Source organism: Arachis ipaensis, chromosome B8, assembly GCF_059453495.1.
Source record: "Arachis ipaensis isolate K30076 ecotype BB chromosome B8, ASM5945349v1, whole genome shotgun sequence".
Classification (NCBI taxonomy): domain Eukaryota; kingdom Viridiplantae; phylum Streptophyta; class Magnoliopsida; order Fabales; family Fabaceae; genus Arachis; species Arachis ipaensis.
The window spans coordinates 119,637,411-119,654,701 of NC_142443.1; the positions used below are offsets into that span (position 1 = coordinate 119,637,411).

Here is a 17,291-nt window from a genome sequence, read left to right on the forward strand (position 1 = left end):
AGTACACTTATTTGGAAGGAGTAGAGAGCCAATGCCACTTGATGCAACATTGAGTACAATATGACCTTCACTACGAATTACAGCTGAAAGGGTCTTGTATAGATATGACTTACTGGTCCGACCATACCCATAGACAAAGAAGAAAATGCCTTTATGCTTGTTAACGACATTACTTATGATATGAAATGCCTTTCTTTGAGCTTCATTCATGCTCTGTAAGTTTTTGACAACTCATCTTTTAGAGATGATAAGTCAAAGTTAAGCTCGTCCATCAACATTCTGTCTTATAATCCATCAATAACATCCAGAGTTAGAAAAGGCATCTGATCATACTCTTTGAGAGACCAACCATTGGCCTGTAATTTCTCCTCTATCTTTGTTAACATCATATTCATTATTTGTTCCTCAGATAGATGTATGTCTACACATGAGAATTAGTAGGGTTACTAACCAGAATAATTATCCTGAGTAGATGCATGTTTCATGAGTTTAGAAGAGGCAATACATATAAATTTGGTCTAACCTTCACGTTGCATGTGTTTCCTTTGTGAGTATAGTACATCTTCAGATAGCACATGACAGCATTGCTGCCACACAATTACTGGTCTACCAATGTAATTTGACAACAAGAGCACAACAAAAAGGTCTCGAAGATAGTTTGCAGACGCCTAGGTGCTTGCCTCTAGTAATGCATCAATGAACTCCTTGTCGTCTTACAACAACTCCAGTGCATAACAGGCTTCCTTAAATGTGTCATACACAACATCATCAACAATACACAAATCAACAAAACTTAGGCACCCCTTCTATATATTTAGTAGCAGCCTCAAATAGTAGTCTTCGCCGTTCCCACGTGGAACATGCGTTAGTCTTCCAACTGAAAATCCTTGTTTCCTCGCCATCCACATGAAAATATCCTCCTTCTATACAAACTTGGTTGGAAATTGACTATATGATAAGGATCTATCGAATTTGAATAGTCTATGTGCAAGCATCCATGCCAGAAGCTTTGTCAACTTCCCATCAACTCTGTCGATAACATCTACAATGTTTTTATGGTCTCTAAATACGACTGCGTGCTTATTTGGCAAGTGAAAAGGTAACCTAATAACAGAAGACTCCTTTAGTTGAATTTTATATCCAAAAAGTTTGCCATAATGCCTCACATGATGATATATACCTGCAGTCGTAGTAATTTCATATCTTGTCAACTACTTGTATGGTATCAGCTTCACTTGTGGTTTGGTAGCATATAGCGGTGACCCTATCATTTTCTTTGTAGACATATTTGAATAGGTACTTGATTGCAGATGTTTGGCATGTATGCTCAACATTGATGTGGCAACCGTATTTTAGCAGCAGTGATGGATTATAGGGAACAATATATGAATTGTCATGGGTAATGTTTTTCTTTATGATAGTGCGGCCATTATCTGATCTTTTATATCTAGGGAATCCAGCATCATCAATAGCAGTTCTTGGCCTGAATAGTTTTGGGTAAAATTTTGAGTACCTACCATTTAACATGCACGGGTTACTATTGTTGTACTTGCCGCATGGTCCATGTACCATGAACTTTTCCACAGCTGCATATAGTTTTGGCCTCATTAACTTATCAGGGATCTCAGTTGAGATGTGCTTGTCAATATCATCAGGTGACCTTGGCTTGTCCAACAGATGCATGAACAGCAATATATGCGCGTGTGGTAGTTAACTTGGCTTTTGGAATTCTACTATGCAGACCTCTGTGCATATTATAATAATAAGTTAGTTATAAGCAACAAACCATGCACATAAAATCTATGAAAGTTAACTTACATGCCACAATCTTCCCAAAAAATCTTCCTTGCTTAAAGTCTGTGATTAACTCACTTAGCTTTATGTGGAATACCCTTGAAATGATGTCAGGCCTATCTTCTGGTTTGAAACCAGTGTCCTTTAGCAATCGCTTAACCTCATTCCATTCCGGATTGCACGTAATGGTTATAAAGTAACTTGGATACCCCGCATATTTGCAAATGGCAAATGCATCCTTGTAGTTGTTAAACATGTATCTTAGACCACCTGTGAAGCTACTTGGTAAAATAATTCTTTGACCGGTGGCAATTGCATTAGCTTCCCCCCTCACCAATGATTTATGCAGTGTACTATACTTGTCCACGCGCAGTTTTGGTTGGTTGTTTCTGATGAATTTTAGCCGCTCGGACTCAATCATAGTATATGCATCCACAATGAATTGATGGAACAATCTCCTCGAATGTAATAATAAGGGAGACTCATGTTCCCTCATTTGAATACAAAATGAGAAGCATTCGCGCATGGTGATGTTCTTCCTTTTTTGGTCTCGTTGATGTCGTATCTAGCAGACATGGCAATGTCGATCTTGAAACCATCTTCTCCATATGGGAATACTAAAGGATAGTGTAAGGCCAAGTACAGTGGATGCATTACATCTATCCTTTGCAACTTGTTAGTAGTAGACTCAAGTATAATATCCCTATCAATTAATGATTCGTCAATGTCTCCTACAATAAAAATAGCAAGCTCAGATGTCATTGGTAGGTTGTAAACTCAGCCATCAGTATTTCTCCTCTTGATCAATTTTAATCTAATGTTAGTTCTGTTGACATCGTTGAACCGATCTGTTGTTGATCGAAAGATCTTGGAGAGTGGGTTGTGTGTGTCTAACATTTGCTTCAGTTGATCCATAATATGAGTTTCAATATCGTTACATGATGTAGAAGACCTACCACATAATAAAAAAAATAGTTGTGTTTTAAAATACTTGTTTTTATTTATAGTTATAGGATATTGCATATGGTACGTATCATTGACTGTGCGGCCATGCATAGAGTAATAAGGGAGATATATGTATGTAGTATGCGGTACCTGACAGCATTTATTCGATTCTAAATCTCGTCTGTGTCATAGATATATAGTTGCGTGAATCTTGGCTTGTCATTGTCTTGAGGGATTAGGCTTCTAATAGTATGGTAGTTTTGTCCATTGTTGGTGGCGCAGTACCGTTGTTGATTGATAGATTGATCTTCCCCGCCATTGACGTGAATGCAAACATCGAATTAAACTTTCTTATGATCTTTCTAAAGTATCGACCATTTTCGTGATGACCATAATAAAGGTCATGCAATAGTGCAGGAGGCTCTGTAAGAAATGGCAACTGAATCTTTCCATCCATGCAACAAAGAGCAAACATTGGGATCATATACCTCTTTTTGGCTAATCTCTCTCCATCCCACATACATGAATTACAATGTATACATCGATGCACTAGATCCCTGATGTCCAAGGTATCTATTAATTAAAAAGCGATATGCTCATGGTCAGCAGAAAAAGTAATTTAAAGTAAATGGAATTCCTCAATTAGTCAACATACGTAACAAAATTCTTGTAGTAGATATTATTAACTAATCTTGTTCAGATGTATGCGCTTCTATTTCCAAGTTATCGACTTAATGGTGATCTAAAGAAATGTAATTGAATAATTTAAACAGAAGCATTCTGAAATACATGTTCATATACATTTATACAATATAAGTAAGCTATTAAATAAATAGTAGCTTGCTAATTAGTTGGATTGTAATGATGTACATAGTCAGAGTTTAGAGAAAAATCATCAAATGCGTCTAATGTTGATATATTGATATACATTATACGTTTCACATTAGACATGTTATAAGTTACCTCTGTCTGGTATGTAAGAGAATAAATACAACCCAGCACAATAAATGACTCCATTTAGTACTTACTAACATGCCCCCTCTTAGGTTAGGTACTGTATTCTTTGATCGGGATGGTTGTTCCGTGAGATCGATGACTCCCCACATAAGAATTGTGAGTCGGAAATACGTCTGATGGATACGTTGTTTTCTTTGTTCAGAATCCAATCACGATGATTTGCAGCATGATTGCTTTGCGAAATATTATGGGTTTAGCCAAAAATGTGAAATAGTAAGATAAATCTCGCATGATAAGTGTCTATATAATTAAAGAGTACGTTATGTAAAATAGGTATGCTAGTTTTTCTAATCATGCTTTTAAAAATCTACATCAAAATTCAATATCTAAAGTATTTTTTGATAGATACATATTTAATGTTGGATATTTTTGTCAAGTTTATTAATTATTTGAGGGCATTTTGTCGATAGCAAGATCAAAGTGCATTTTTGTCAATGACGAAATTATTCGAATGCATTTTTGGCAGTTTACACTTTAATATTAATTAAAAAAAATAAATAAAATCTAATAACATGTAAACAAATTTATGTTCTAAACCTAAAGTCTTTTAAATTATGATAGTTATTTAAGTTTTAATCATAGTGTAGAAAACCGAACTGGATTGAACCTTTTGACTGGGTTAATTGGGAACCGGTTATTTGACTGGGTCTGTTGACTCTGAGAACCACCTAGCGAAAAACCGGTTTATAAACCAACCAAATCCCTGATTAACCAGTGAACCGACAGAACTAACCGACCAGGTTTTTTTTAAGATTATTGGTTCAGTGGTAACCCTACAAAACGACGTCGTACTGAATTTAAAAAAAGAAACACAAACCCAATAAGCCAATACCCAGGCCATCCCACCTCTTTCTCTCTCTGAAAGTGCCCAATACCCCAGGCATCCCACCTCTTTCTCTCTCTCTAAAAGTGAAAACTGGAAAAAAAACCCAACCCTAAACCATTAGATACCCAGTGTCCTAGCCACCATCTCAGCCACGAAAGTTCAAACTTATCGCCAAACGGGTGGAGGGTGCTTCTGGCGCCGGGTGGAACTAACCATGGTGGCATTATGCATCATCGCCTATGGAAGGTGAAGGTCTGCTCACGCTATGTCTCTCTCTCTCTCTATCTTATCATTTTTCTTCTTGTCATCGTCGCTGCCGATCTCTCTCGGTTGGCGTCGAGCTCTCTCTTTCTTTCCATGTTGCCGTCAAGCTGTCTGTCTCTGTCACCGTTGAACTCAACAACACCTCCTCTGGTAAACACTGTTGTGTGAATTTATTGTTGATTGATTTTGTACTTTTGTTAATAATGCTGACTGAGTTGCTGGTTTTACTATTTTAGTGATTTTGATTTGCTGAGTTAATAGTATTGAATCACTTTCTTTGATAATTTTTTATTATCTTGAGTTGTTGATTTTTTGAAATATTGTTGTTGCTGATTGTCTAAAATAATATTGTTGCTGATTTTTTGGATGTGGGTATGTCTGATATTGTAAGCAAGGACAGATCCAAGGGTATGGTAAATGGCCTTGGCCCTCCAAGTTTATTGAAGAAGTATATATATCAGATATGTGATTGATAAAATAAAAAATATTTTGTGATTTTATATGTAATTATTTTTAATAATGTGATAGGTTTAAGTTTTAATCATTTCTTTTACTGATATTTTTACTTAATCAATTTTACATCATAGTATCATATACTCAAGTCTTTATACTTTTTAAATTAATTTTTATATACTTATTTCTATGAATATAAATGCTTACATTATTTTGTTTTAATAATCATATTATCTAATTTAGATATTCTTGTAAAAAATACCAAATTTTCTTCTAAACTTATATTGTTGAAAAGAAAATTTTTACCTTACTTTTTCATGGTAACTTATTCCAACTATAGTTTTATTTTCAGATTTGTATTTTATATTCTAAAAGAGTACCAGTATCTTGGAGATAATTAATAATTTATAAATTATTTTCAAGTTTTTGAAACTTTTAAAATAATTGATCTTAATTAAAAAGATATGTAATAACTTCTTAACCAAACATATCATAAAAGTATTGGTATCTTATAATTTTATAGAGTAATATAGAGTACTATGTAATTCTTATATCGAAAACAAAATTATTGAAAAAAATTCTATATTTTTTAATATATATTGATAAAACCTTTAAAAAATAGCAATTCACTAATTGCATATGATGCATAAATTACTTTTATATAATGAAAAAAAAGAACAAAAAATAATGAAAAAGTGATTGTAAGTGAGTCTTTGATGAAAATCTTGAAACTAACACTCAATGATGATTATGATTTTTAATGATTAGAGTTTTGTTTGGTTAAAAATTGTTAGTCAATTTTTTTTTGGTAGATTTATTATATGTTTGTTAAGAGCTTTGATTATTTGTGATTGCGTGGTATGTTGTTAATTTCATTGTTAATTATATATGTCGTTGTTCAATAGTTGCTAATTGATGATTAGAAATTGTGAAATGTTGAGCCATCCTGTGTCTTTTATTTTTCAGGTTAACACTGTATATATAATAAATCTTAAAATGCAATGATTTGAAAAAAATGTATTGTTAGTTATCCATTGATGAGTAATAACGAAAATATTATTCAAATCGGGATGTGTATTACCTTGAAGGATGAAGCGTTGATTGTTGATTGCTTGCATGATCCAGTGGATGGTTAGTAGGGATGTGTTGTGATGAATGACAACTAAATGGAGCATTATTATGTATTAAAAATTATATTGTTGTTCTTTTAAATGAACCAAGTTTCTCCTCTTGACTGCATTTTTCTTGTAATCAGACCCATAGGGATGAAGCTTAGGGGATACATTCAGACGGAGTTCAGCGGTTGTTGTAACGGATTGCTGATCTGATACAACAACAGGGTTGGACATTATATCTAAGGAACTCTTATATGGAAGTAAAGCAGGGAGGAAGTTCCCTATGCAATGAAGTTGATGAATATAAATATATTAGAATGTATAAATAGGAAAACCATAGAGAAATCATACCAAAATCGCAATGTATTTTTCTTATTTTTTGAACTTACCATGGGTGCCTCGATTCGGATTTGAATTTTCATTATTTAGCTATCTCCCCTGGTCTAATATAATCCTCCTTCTCAACCTAGCACGTTTGGGACTTAACATGTAGTCAAGGCTGTTCATCTTAAATCGTTATGTAATTGGCATACTCTAATCAGGTAGGGGTAGATAGTAGTTCAGCAAATTAAATATTATATATGTCAGGCTTTATATATTCTTGTTTAGTGGTTTACAACCATAATTTCTTGTTGTGACTTAGTTAGTCTATGTGTATTGTTCTTTATATAGGCATATCAAAAAAGATTTGCGGAGGTTTTCGAATCTTGACGGCATGAATTATTTGTAGCTATTACATGTTAGGTACACATTGAAGACACCTATCACAATTAAGCTAATGATTTTTAAATGGAGTTTGTCCATTTGCGATGGCTATCCCTACAGATTCATGGATACTCCGTATCTGCCAAAAGGGTCAAGTATTGATGCGGAAAGTAGAACGATCATTAACTGTTAATTTTTTTGGCACATTTTTTATACTATTTATAAAGGCAACCACATAGTAGCATGCCTATATATTCATACTGAAGGTACTATATTTGCTTTGTTGTATTAGTTCACTTTATTATCAGTGTGCGTATTGTGAAAATTTCTGAAATGCAACTTGTTGGACTTCTTCTAATATCTCCTACATATTTCTCCCTATCATGTCTTTATGGCCAGCTTAAAGTGTTAGAGCATGTGTTTTAATGTAATAAGTTGTGCTTAGCACTCTTATCTAATTATCATATGCATCCCACTCACGGCTAAGGTCCAACCTAATGATATTAAATTCAACTACATATATTAATATGTATATAATGTGTAGGATCATGCGTGATGGGTTTATAAAACTCAAGAGTGGACGTAAATTAATGGGAAAATAAGAACTTAAAGCAGTAATATCATTTGGACTTAAGATGTAGGCCACAAATACATCAAGATTAGATAACCCAAAAAATTTACACCTATTTACCCACTAAACTAGTGATAGTTGAGGGTGATGAAAGTAACTTCGTGAACCATCATTTCATTCCATGTCCAAATCCATATTATCCATATCCATATTATAGTAATCAGTAAGCAATTCTTTTAGACCCCCTGCAGTAACTGTTCACAAAGTTACTCCGCATGTACTCAACGTATAGTGATTTATAGCCACTTATACCAAAAAGGAAACTTCAACCTAGATTTATTGGGTGTAGTGATGTTCAAAGCTCCAAGACATCTACATGCATGACTATTTCATCGAAGGACAAAACTGTAAATCATGCTATAGTCCCAGGCCTAAGCAGATTATTAGTTAGAAAACCTCTCCAACCCTTAGCCAATACTGCCTGAAAGGAGTTGTAGTCAAAAGCCCATAGAATTTTCATGTTGTATGAGACCCCACTTCGTTGGACAACCCAAATGTGGCTATCCCTCGAAGGGAATGCATCTGATGCGAAACTCGGTGGCAAAACCTGCACATGTCTCTGGAATACATTAAAGAAGAACTCGAACAAATAAACAACAGATGGGTATTCATTTGAATATAATTAAGATAATAAATTTTCGATCAGAAATGCCACCTACTAGTGCCGATGATGTGGTGTCTTCAATTCTGATGCAGCATATGTGTGACATAATATGACAGATCAGCAGTTCCTTCGGTGGGAAGAGGTTGATAAGGGTTGGTGGATTGAAATGGTCATGTGTTGGAGGGTGAAAAGGTATTTCTACATAAGGATAATTGGTTGGGATGGTGAAGAAGTCTTGAAACTTCGTTGGAGGAACCAAGATATTTGCATAAGTTCCCATAATATCAGCAGTGGTTTTATATTTATTTAGGTCGTGCATTTCTATCTGACTAACGCAAAGCGGAATAGGTTCATCCTCCATAGGAGGCGGGACATTAAGGTCAAATGACAAGGGCTTGAATAATGGCGGTTGATCAACTGAAAGTTGATAAGCATGATTTGACTGGGCTGGATTGTTATTATGGTTTGTTGGTCGTCCATACAAAATATGTGCATGGCTCTTTGGATGATTGTGACAGGTTTTCCTCTACATAGCAAGCATTTTATCTTTCTCTTTTTCTTTTTCTTGTACATAGCATTTTGATATCTTTCAATTTCCATGAAGAATGTATCATCACCCAAAATTTCTTTGCCCTTCACTGAAATTGGTGTAGAAAAGATGGATCTAAAACCATGCACTACAATAGGTATGCTGGCCATATTGTTATCCCTTACCTTTAAGACATAAAAGATGTCATCATATAGGTATCTCAGCTTGAGTGTGCCTCCTTTGGATAGTTTATAAACACTCACTAGATTTTGAAGTCCATGTGAAATATATGATGTGGTGACCCTTGAATAATGGCTAGCTGAAATCGATTCTGGTTACAATCCACAACCTGGAGTTTATCACTCAAGAGATATTTGAATCTTCTATAGAATACACTTGGTATGTCATGTTGTCTCTATGTAAAATAATGAGGAAGACGAAGATTGATTTGCAAGCTCAAATTATCAAAATAAATCACTACTTAAGACTATTGTTACCGACACAGCTATATGATGCAACATAATAAGAATTAGGTATTTGTTGCTGTTTTTGAATATGGAGGTTTTGAAACCGAATCATATCGTGTAAGGATCCACCGTTAGATAAAATACACGATCATCTTCTTCAACGTCATGCTTCTTTCGTATACCATGCATCGTAGATAGTTAATGCACCAGGATATAGGAGAGCCAGTAGTGATTAAATGAGGTTACATTTGATGTTTCTGGACATCACTATGCAAGGTTTTGTCACCCTCAGTCAGGGGAATGTTTTTACCTGCAGGGAAGGAGTTTCATTAATGTGCTACTCTATAAAATATGGGTGTGACTGCATTTTAATTGTTCCATATTTTAACATGTGAACAATTAGAAAATGTCAAGATTTGATACTTAATAATTTATTAATTTTCTTATATATAGAAGATATAGACGATGATTTTCTTGTAGGTCTCCATCACTAGCTGGATTGGTCTCTCTACTTCCCAATGGGATGAGACAAAATAGAAGATGTAAAATAAGAGATAAGCATTTTGGATGTATCCTGGAGGGTATAGTATAGATGTAATGATTGTCTATGTACATGTATGATCAGAGTTGTATAATCAACAGTAAGTCATAAGCAGGCTTTAAAGAAACCAGCAAATGATCTGCATATAAGGCAACTTTGCAGATGTAAATTAATAGTTATCTTACTTTTTTGGCATTATATTAGATTAGTTGATTATTCGGTGCATAAGTTTTATATATTTAATTCAACCCATTCCCGATTGGTTCGGAACACAATAGAACAATAGAGGGTAAGCATACGATTAGGAATTGTCTCGTATATGTGTATCGGACCGCTTCATACAGACCATACAAAGTTAGCACTGCTATCATCATTCCTTTTTTGCATGAAAAGAATAAAAAATTAGGCGTACATGTGGCTCAGGGTACACCATGTTGTGTTATTGATTTGCGGTAAATTTATTGGATTAGACGCAAGCGGTAACTCTACACCAGATAAGGTTAACAATTTTAATAGTATCATAGCTGAATTGCATACTAAAGTAGTAAAATATTATAAGTTACAATGACAGCAAATGATCATTTTCTTACATTAAGTAAAAAGCTAGCAATATTATAGTAACTAATTTCTTTTATTACATAATTTATTTTTATTGTTACCTCTTTTTTTATGGCAACTCATAAGTGAAAGCAAAATATTGTTAAATCACCCGAACACAATGGAACATTATAAGGATTCATGGTCTCATTTGATATTTCAGGAAAATAAATATTTATCAAAGTTGTATAGGATTTTTTCCTTAGATAGTGTAGTTACATATATTAATATACTTGCAATTGTAGAAGAAAAATGATAGCTTTTGATGTTGCGCTAATTTGCCCATAGTGAGTTGTTTCCGTATTTGGTCGCGCACTAAATTACTAAATGGACCATTGAACTGATTTTTTGTGATTGTGATAACTAATTTTAAATTATTCCGTCATCAATATAATTTATTGGATTCTAATGTGAAAACAAAACATAATTGATTGGATTCTAATGGACCATTGGATTCTATGGCTATCATAGATGAAAACAAAACACAGGAGCGAAATAAAAACAGTGATACATAACATAAGTTGTAGAAAGTAAACAAAAATATCTAATTTAACTATTTATTTTTTGACCACTTTGATGTAAAGAGTAGTCTCGTCATTGTTGTATACTAAAAACCTCAACATAGTGCCAACTCTAAATCCATTGATTTTGGCAAGGGCTTTCCAGCCTCTTGTCAAGTATAGTTGTACCTTCCTCTTCCTGCTCCATCATAGTTCCAAACTATAGCAGAACCCGTTGTCCATGACAACTTTGACATGATTTAGTTTCGATGGAAATGTTCCTTGTGCAAATTTAAGTGGTATAACCTGTTAATCGGACCATTTTTTTGTTTGGGTAAATTAGAAAGAAGAAATCTACACCTCTGCTATAGAGACATAGTTTAAATTAAAGGGTAAAGTATATTTTTTGTCCTTAAAGTTTGACAAAAATTTTAAAAATATTCCTAAGTTTTATTTTGTTTCAATTTTGTCCCAAAAATTTTCGATTTGCATCAAATATACCCCTGACAGCTAATTTTTCAAAAAAATTAAGATCGATTCAACAAAAATTTCATAAGAACAACCCCTCAACACAAGCAAATCAAGCATAATTTTTATGCATTATTGTTATATTGGTCTTAAATTTTTTGAAAATTTAGCTCCGATGGTATATTTGATGCAAATCGAAAACTTCTAGGACAAAATTGAAATAAAATAAAAATTAGGAGTATTTTTAAAACTTTTGCCAAACTTCGGGGACAAAAAATATACTTTACCCTAAATTAAAATATTAATTCAAGAGATGGAGATCATACCACTATGCTATTATCAACCTGGTTAGCTGTCAGGAGTTTAAGGCAGGAGTAAATTTCAGGCCCTTGAATCATGACATCAATTTCTTCGATGATGGCGGGGATATGATATTGGGTAACTGGCCTCTTCTGTTTAATATATTCTTCCGATGGACGGAGATATGTTACAGGTGTTTGACTGCAGTGAGCTCCTTCTTAGAAATTAGCTAGACCTCCCTCATGCATTGGATGATTAAAATAGGCAACATTACCTAATACATTGGAAGTGTACTTTAGATTGGAGTTGGAGTGCTTGAACCCAGTTGCCTTTTGAGGATCACTTATTTTCTTATAAGATACCAATTCATTGGCAAGAATAGATTCTTGTGGTTTAGTGTCACCATTTTCGATCCCCTGCATGTAGCTAAGTAGCACATTGTCAGGGAATGAGGATGTTGTATGCTCAACAGGATGCCGGTTCATACCATCAATATTTAGTTGGTGCATTGATGGATCGCATACATTATACAATGCTTGAGGGGTGAGGTCATGAGAATTCTTTCTTATTCATATAGGTATCTTTAAGCTTGATAACCATGAACACGTCTTCTCCTATGAACATTAACTTCATCCAACCACTGTCTGTAAAACCATAGCAAATAACCAAATTGTCAAAGCCACTTATGATGTAGCCAGTCTCATTACCATTTCCAACCTTAAGCTAAATTTGGCTATTACTGAGACTTATGATGAATATCCTATCTTTTCAGTAACTCTGTATTTGTGATAAAATAGAGACGGCAATTCATAGAGAATCTACATATGCATTGTATAGTTATAAGTTATAACGAACACAAAAAGAAGACTTTTGGAGACTTAAATGAAGAAAATATGGAAATGAACCATAAGGAAAAACTCACCGCTAGAGGATCCACATGAAGGTAAAAGATTCTATCATCATCAAAATCGGGGGGAAGCAATCTTCTATTTTCTGCAGGTGGTGGTGCTTGACTCATAATGGAGTTTGAGTTAGTTTCAGGGGATCATGGAAGGACTGGGACGATGATTCTTCAACTATGCTAACTTTATAATTGCTGAAGTGAAGGCATAACTCTCGTGGGTTAAAAACTAATGATCAAGACTAAAAAGGTTAATACTTGTGAAAGAATTAATATCAGAAGAGTAGAGATGTAGTTGCCCTCTTTTGTGTAGGATAGAGATAACAAAATATGTCCGTGTTATCAGAGAAGATTGAGGATGTCCGGGGTATTGGTGGAGATAGGGGACTTAAACCCTTCTTAATAAGCAATGCAATACGCCTCAAAAAAGTAAGATGCGATGAATTAGTGGGGGTTTCGATGGACCTGTTCCTATATGTCAGGGTACATACTCTTATTAAGATGGTATAATTAGTACTTGGTTGTATATCTTTATAATTTATGTACATATATATTATACCATTTCTATATAAATATCTCTCTAGAGAGAGAGAGAGAGAATATAATATATATATATATATATATAAGTAAAAAAGTATAAGTATGTATGCACATAATTTGTTTTTGTCAATAAGATATTAAGACATGTATTAATTAATGTATCGATAGGCTACATAAAGCACGTTGAATTGAGGGGGGATTGAAAGATTTGTGCGTTCCAGTTTTACAGGAAAGCATGATACAAAGATAAAATAACATGGATTGGTGGCAGTTTATGATGTGGTCTTCTGCACATAAGAACATGGTGTGGATGTTGAAAATCAATTATTGAATTTTTATAGCTATCTACATCTACATATTTAGAGACATGTGCTATTAGAGACCTGTGAAGGTGCTTGCTGTACTTGTTGATGCAGGGAGGTTTTGCGTATCATGAAAAGTCTTGCAAGTTAACATGTAATGGCGACTATTTTATTCAATTACAAAAACAATGACACAACGGGCACACTTTCACTCTCGATACAAAAATGTGCCCATTCTACACATTCCATATTTATGAAGCAAATAAGGGTTGGGTTCAACCACATACACCACTAACTTAGCGATAGATAAACTAAAATATAGCATAGGAACAACCCTATATTAAAAAGAACATAGCAAGACAGACAACAAACTAAATAAAGTCTTCATCAACTGGCTAATGTCGAATTGACCAGCCACAAATAGATTGGTAGTGGCCATTGAAACATTAGATGAACTATTCCTCCACTGTCTTGTTGGCATTAGCATTATCACCATCGACAACCTTCCTGCATTTTGAAAATGACACATTGGAAGAGTCAGGATAAAGTTTGATAAGCTTTTTGGATCAATCACCAGTAATAATTTTCTCCTTTGGGGTGGAGTACCCAAAAGCATCATCAGTGGCCAAAATTTTGACAGATGGGGACCTTGTACCTTATAAAAATGACATAAACTTGTTAAACCAGATCCACATACTATTCATCAGCATGTTATAAATGGTTGGGAATATATGACCAATATTATGAGTCTCGACAAAGTCAGTTTGCATGCTAAGGAGTTCTGAGCTCTGAGCCTACGGACTGCTACAATGTTAAGATAAAAAATAATTTAGTTATCTTTAATTAAAAAATAATGCAAAATATATATACTATCTATTGGCTACCTCGTGCATGTGATGCTTATCCAAAAACTTGGTTAAGACACTCGTCTCCCAGCATAGCTTAGCGACAATTATCTTGAACGGCTGAAAGGCATTCAGATTTTCCATCTTAACAAAAATTTTGAATAGAAAGTTTTGTCCCACCAATGAGTTCAGTTCGGTTGGGTATTCTTTATTTATGCCACCCTGCGTGTATAAAATATGTTAAGTGTCATGGTAAATTTGGATTAATAGTAGGATAATGTAAATTTAATACACAAATTTGATATCCTTATCAATTGAGCTAGCCTAAGATTAAAGGAAGTAACTCCGAGGTATTTGACCGCCTCTTTGTCGTACAGCAAGAATGTAGCTGTGTCTGTATCATCGGCCACTATCATGTTAATGTTGTACCTATAATTGTTGATTTAAAGGTACAGGTTGGAATACTTTGTAAGTGATGTTATTTTAAATATGGAATAGAAAACTTGCAGAACCATACCTAGGAGTGTGAGTGTTTGGATATGTGTCATATTTAGTATAGTAGTATGAATTTCTGTCTCTTTCAATGAGTGAAAGCAATGTTTGCAACTCTTGTACCACCATCCATTCTTAGGATCAATTGCAACAACATCATCAATAGTAGCAAAATTACCACCCTGATTTTGGTTAGGGTCAGATTCCTGTAATTGTGAACAAAATTTTTAAAGGGGAACGAGAAAATCTGTAGCAGCTCACCTCAATTGTGTCTTTGAGCTCTGATATTGACTTGTATGTAAATTGGTTGATAAGTTCATCTTCCAGATTATATACGGGTTCTACAGTAAGTTGGGATAGCCTCTTTGCAGGTGGCATCCCAAACATGATAATACTGCAACAATATGGTGACCCAAATAGTATGGCCAATAGTTTTAGGTACATTACATAATCTTTAACAATGTAACAAATAACTAACTACCAAAACCTTTGGCGAAATTTCTTCACTTCTTTGAGGTCTACATTTATGTGAAGTATTGAGTTGTAATTGGTATTCGATATGCCCATTGTACCTATTAGATTTGAAGGATTATATAGGACAAATAAACAATCAATCTTAATTAAAATATATCCGGAATAAAGACAGTCATGGTAATTAACAACAATTTGTTTTCGAAGTAATTAACCTTTATATAGATTGAATTTTGCAAATTGGAAGATGAGTATATACTCAGTGGTTGGTTGTTCAACCATATGGTTCACCAATTGAGTAGCGAATTCTTTCCACAAAGTGCATCGAATGTTATCTTTGCTCCTGTTTCAAAATGGTTCCATATGAGAGCACTTAGAAGGCATTACATTAAAACAAAAAGTATGTATAAGTTTTTGTACTCACTGCATGTCTTGAAGCTCAACAACTATGTAAATGCAGGTCTTTCCATTCCTTTTGAATTCGATAATGTCACCTTTGCAGTAATTAGTTCAATGACATCTACATGACAATATCCAGTGAGACATCAATGTGATAGTAGTAGCCACAACGAACTAGCCTAAAGTTGTGAATATGCCATACCAATAAGATGGGATTGAGCATTAGTGTGATTAAGTATCAACTCATTGGAAACAAACCAAAACATGTTCATGGGAAATGAATTATCTTGCAGGTCCTAATTTGAGTATCCCTTTTGAAATAAATCCGCTGTGTGTGATTGGTTGGCTTGTACTTCTGATTGTTTGAAAACAATGAAAAATTTGATATGGTGTATATGTTGCCTTCGGCAAGGTCGTCTTCAAACAACTATTTGTGTAGGTTTCTGATGGAGATATGTATGTGATCCCCTGAGACATAATAGTCCAGTTTTCAAATCAACATATTGCAAAACAAATAGGAAATTAGTGTGCACATGGTTTTTGATTACGCAAGTCAATCAGTGAAACCATGATATAAGCTCACCAAGTGATCATAACCACCATGTCCAGCATAGGCTTTTAATATTTCTGTTCGGAATGTCTCACAGACCAGATCTTTGTAAAACTCTAATTACCTTAAGCCTTACCTCACGTCAAAAAGCAAAGGCTAATCAAAGGTTAGGACAATTCTAAAGCTAGTACATATATATATATATAGAAAGAAATAATAATTCTAGAAGCCCGATGAAGAATTAATCTCAAAAACAGAGTTTGAAAAGTGCAAAGCGTTCACACGAAACTACAAACTTAAGGCACAAGATATACATACAGATATCAAGACATATATAGATATATAAGAGCATAATAGTCATAAGGGTCTAGCCGCCGCCCGCGGAGTTTAAGCCGGATAGTTATATACAGACAAATACAGAGTTGTTGGAAGTAAAACAACTTATACAATATTTCTCTCAAAGTAAGCCTCTAAGGCATAGATAAATACAAAAGTGAGAGATCTACACAAAATAAATCAAAAGACTTCCAACACATAGCAAAGATCCTCCGCTCTGTCACTATCAAGCAACTCACCGAGGTGGGTTGCGACCTGCGTCTGAAAAACAACAACAAAGTATGGAATGAGAACCAAAGGTTCTCAGTATGGCAATAGTGCCCAGTGATGTAAGATATAAGACTCCGGGACGCCAGAGACAATCCTAGAACTTCATATCTATCACAAGATTCAAGCTTAAACCATAAGTGAATTTAAAAAATTAACTTTAAAACCACAATGAAAAAGGGTAATCTAAGTGGATTTTTAATCTAATAATTATCCGCTGTCCCACAGCCTTCGCCAGCCTAACCGCCATGCGATCCTATCGCCACCTCCTTCTGAACCTCCTAAAAAATACACAGATAATAACAATGCAAGTAAAGCACAATTATAAGCATGTATATCAAGTAATTCAATAAGCATTTAGGCATGTTAAACACTTAGCTAAAAAATATAAGTCGGCAAAGCAAACAAACCGATAGAATATGCACATGATGA

At 34.3% G+C, this 17,291-nt stretch overlaps 1 protein-coding gene across 1 annotated transcript; it reads right to left on the minus strand.

Annotated features, from left to right (window-relative positions):
• Positions 1-1,733: 1,733 nt before the first annotated feature.
• On the minus strand, positions 1,734-2,215 carry LOC107611336 (uncharacterized). Its single transcript, XM_016313276.1, has 2 exons — positions 1,892-2,215; positions 1,734-1,745 (listed from the first exon to the last, which is right to left on the minus strand). The coding sequence occupies exons 1-2, from the start codon at positions 2,213-2,215 to the stop codon at positions 1,734-1,736; spliced, it is 336 nt and encodes a 111-aa protein (XP_016168762.1).
• Between the last annotated feature and the right edge of the window lie 15,076 nt (positions 2,216-17,291).

Bases quoted from the DNA above. Each gene is read 5' to 3' on its own strand.
- LOC107611336 (XM_016313276.1), bottom strand. From the start codon at position 2,215: ATGATTGAGTCCGAGCGGCTAAAATTCATCAGAAACAACCAACCAAAA.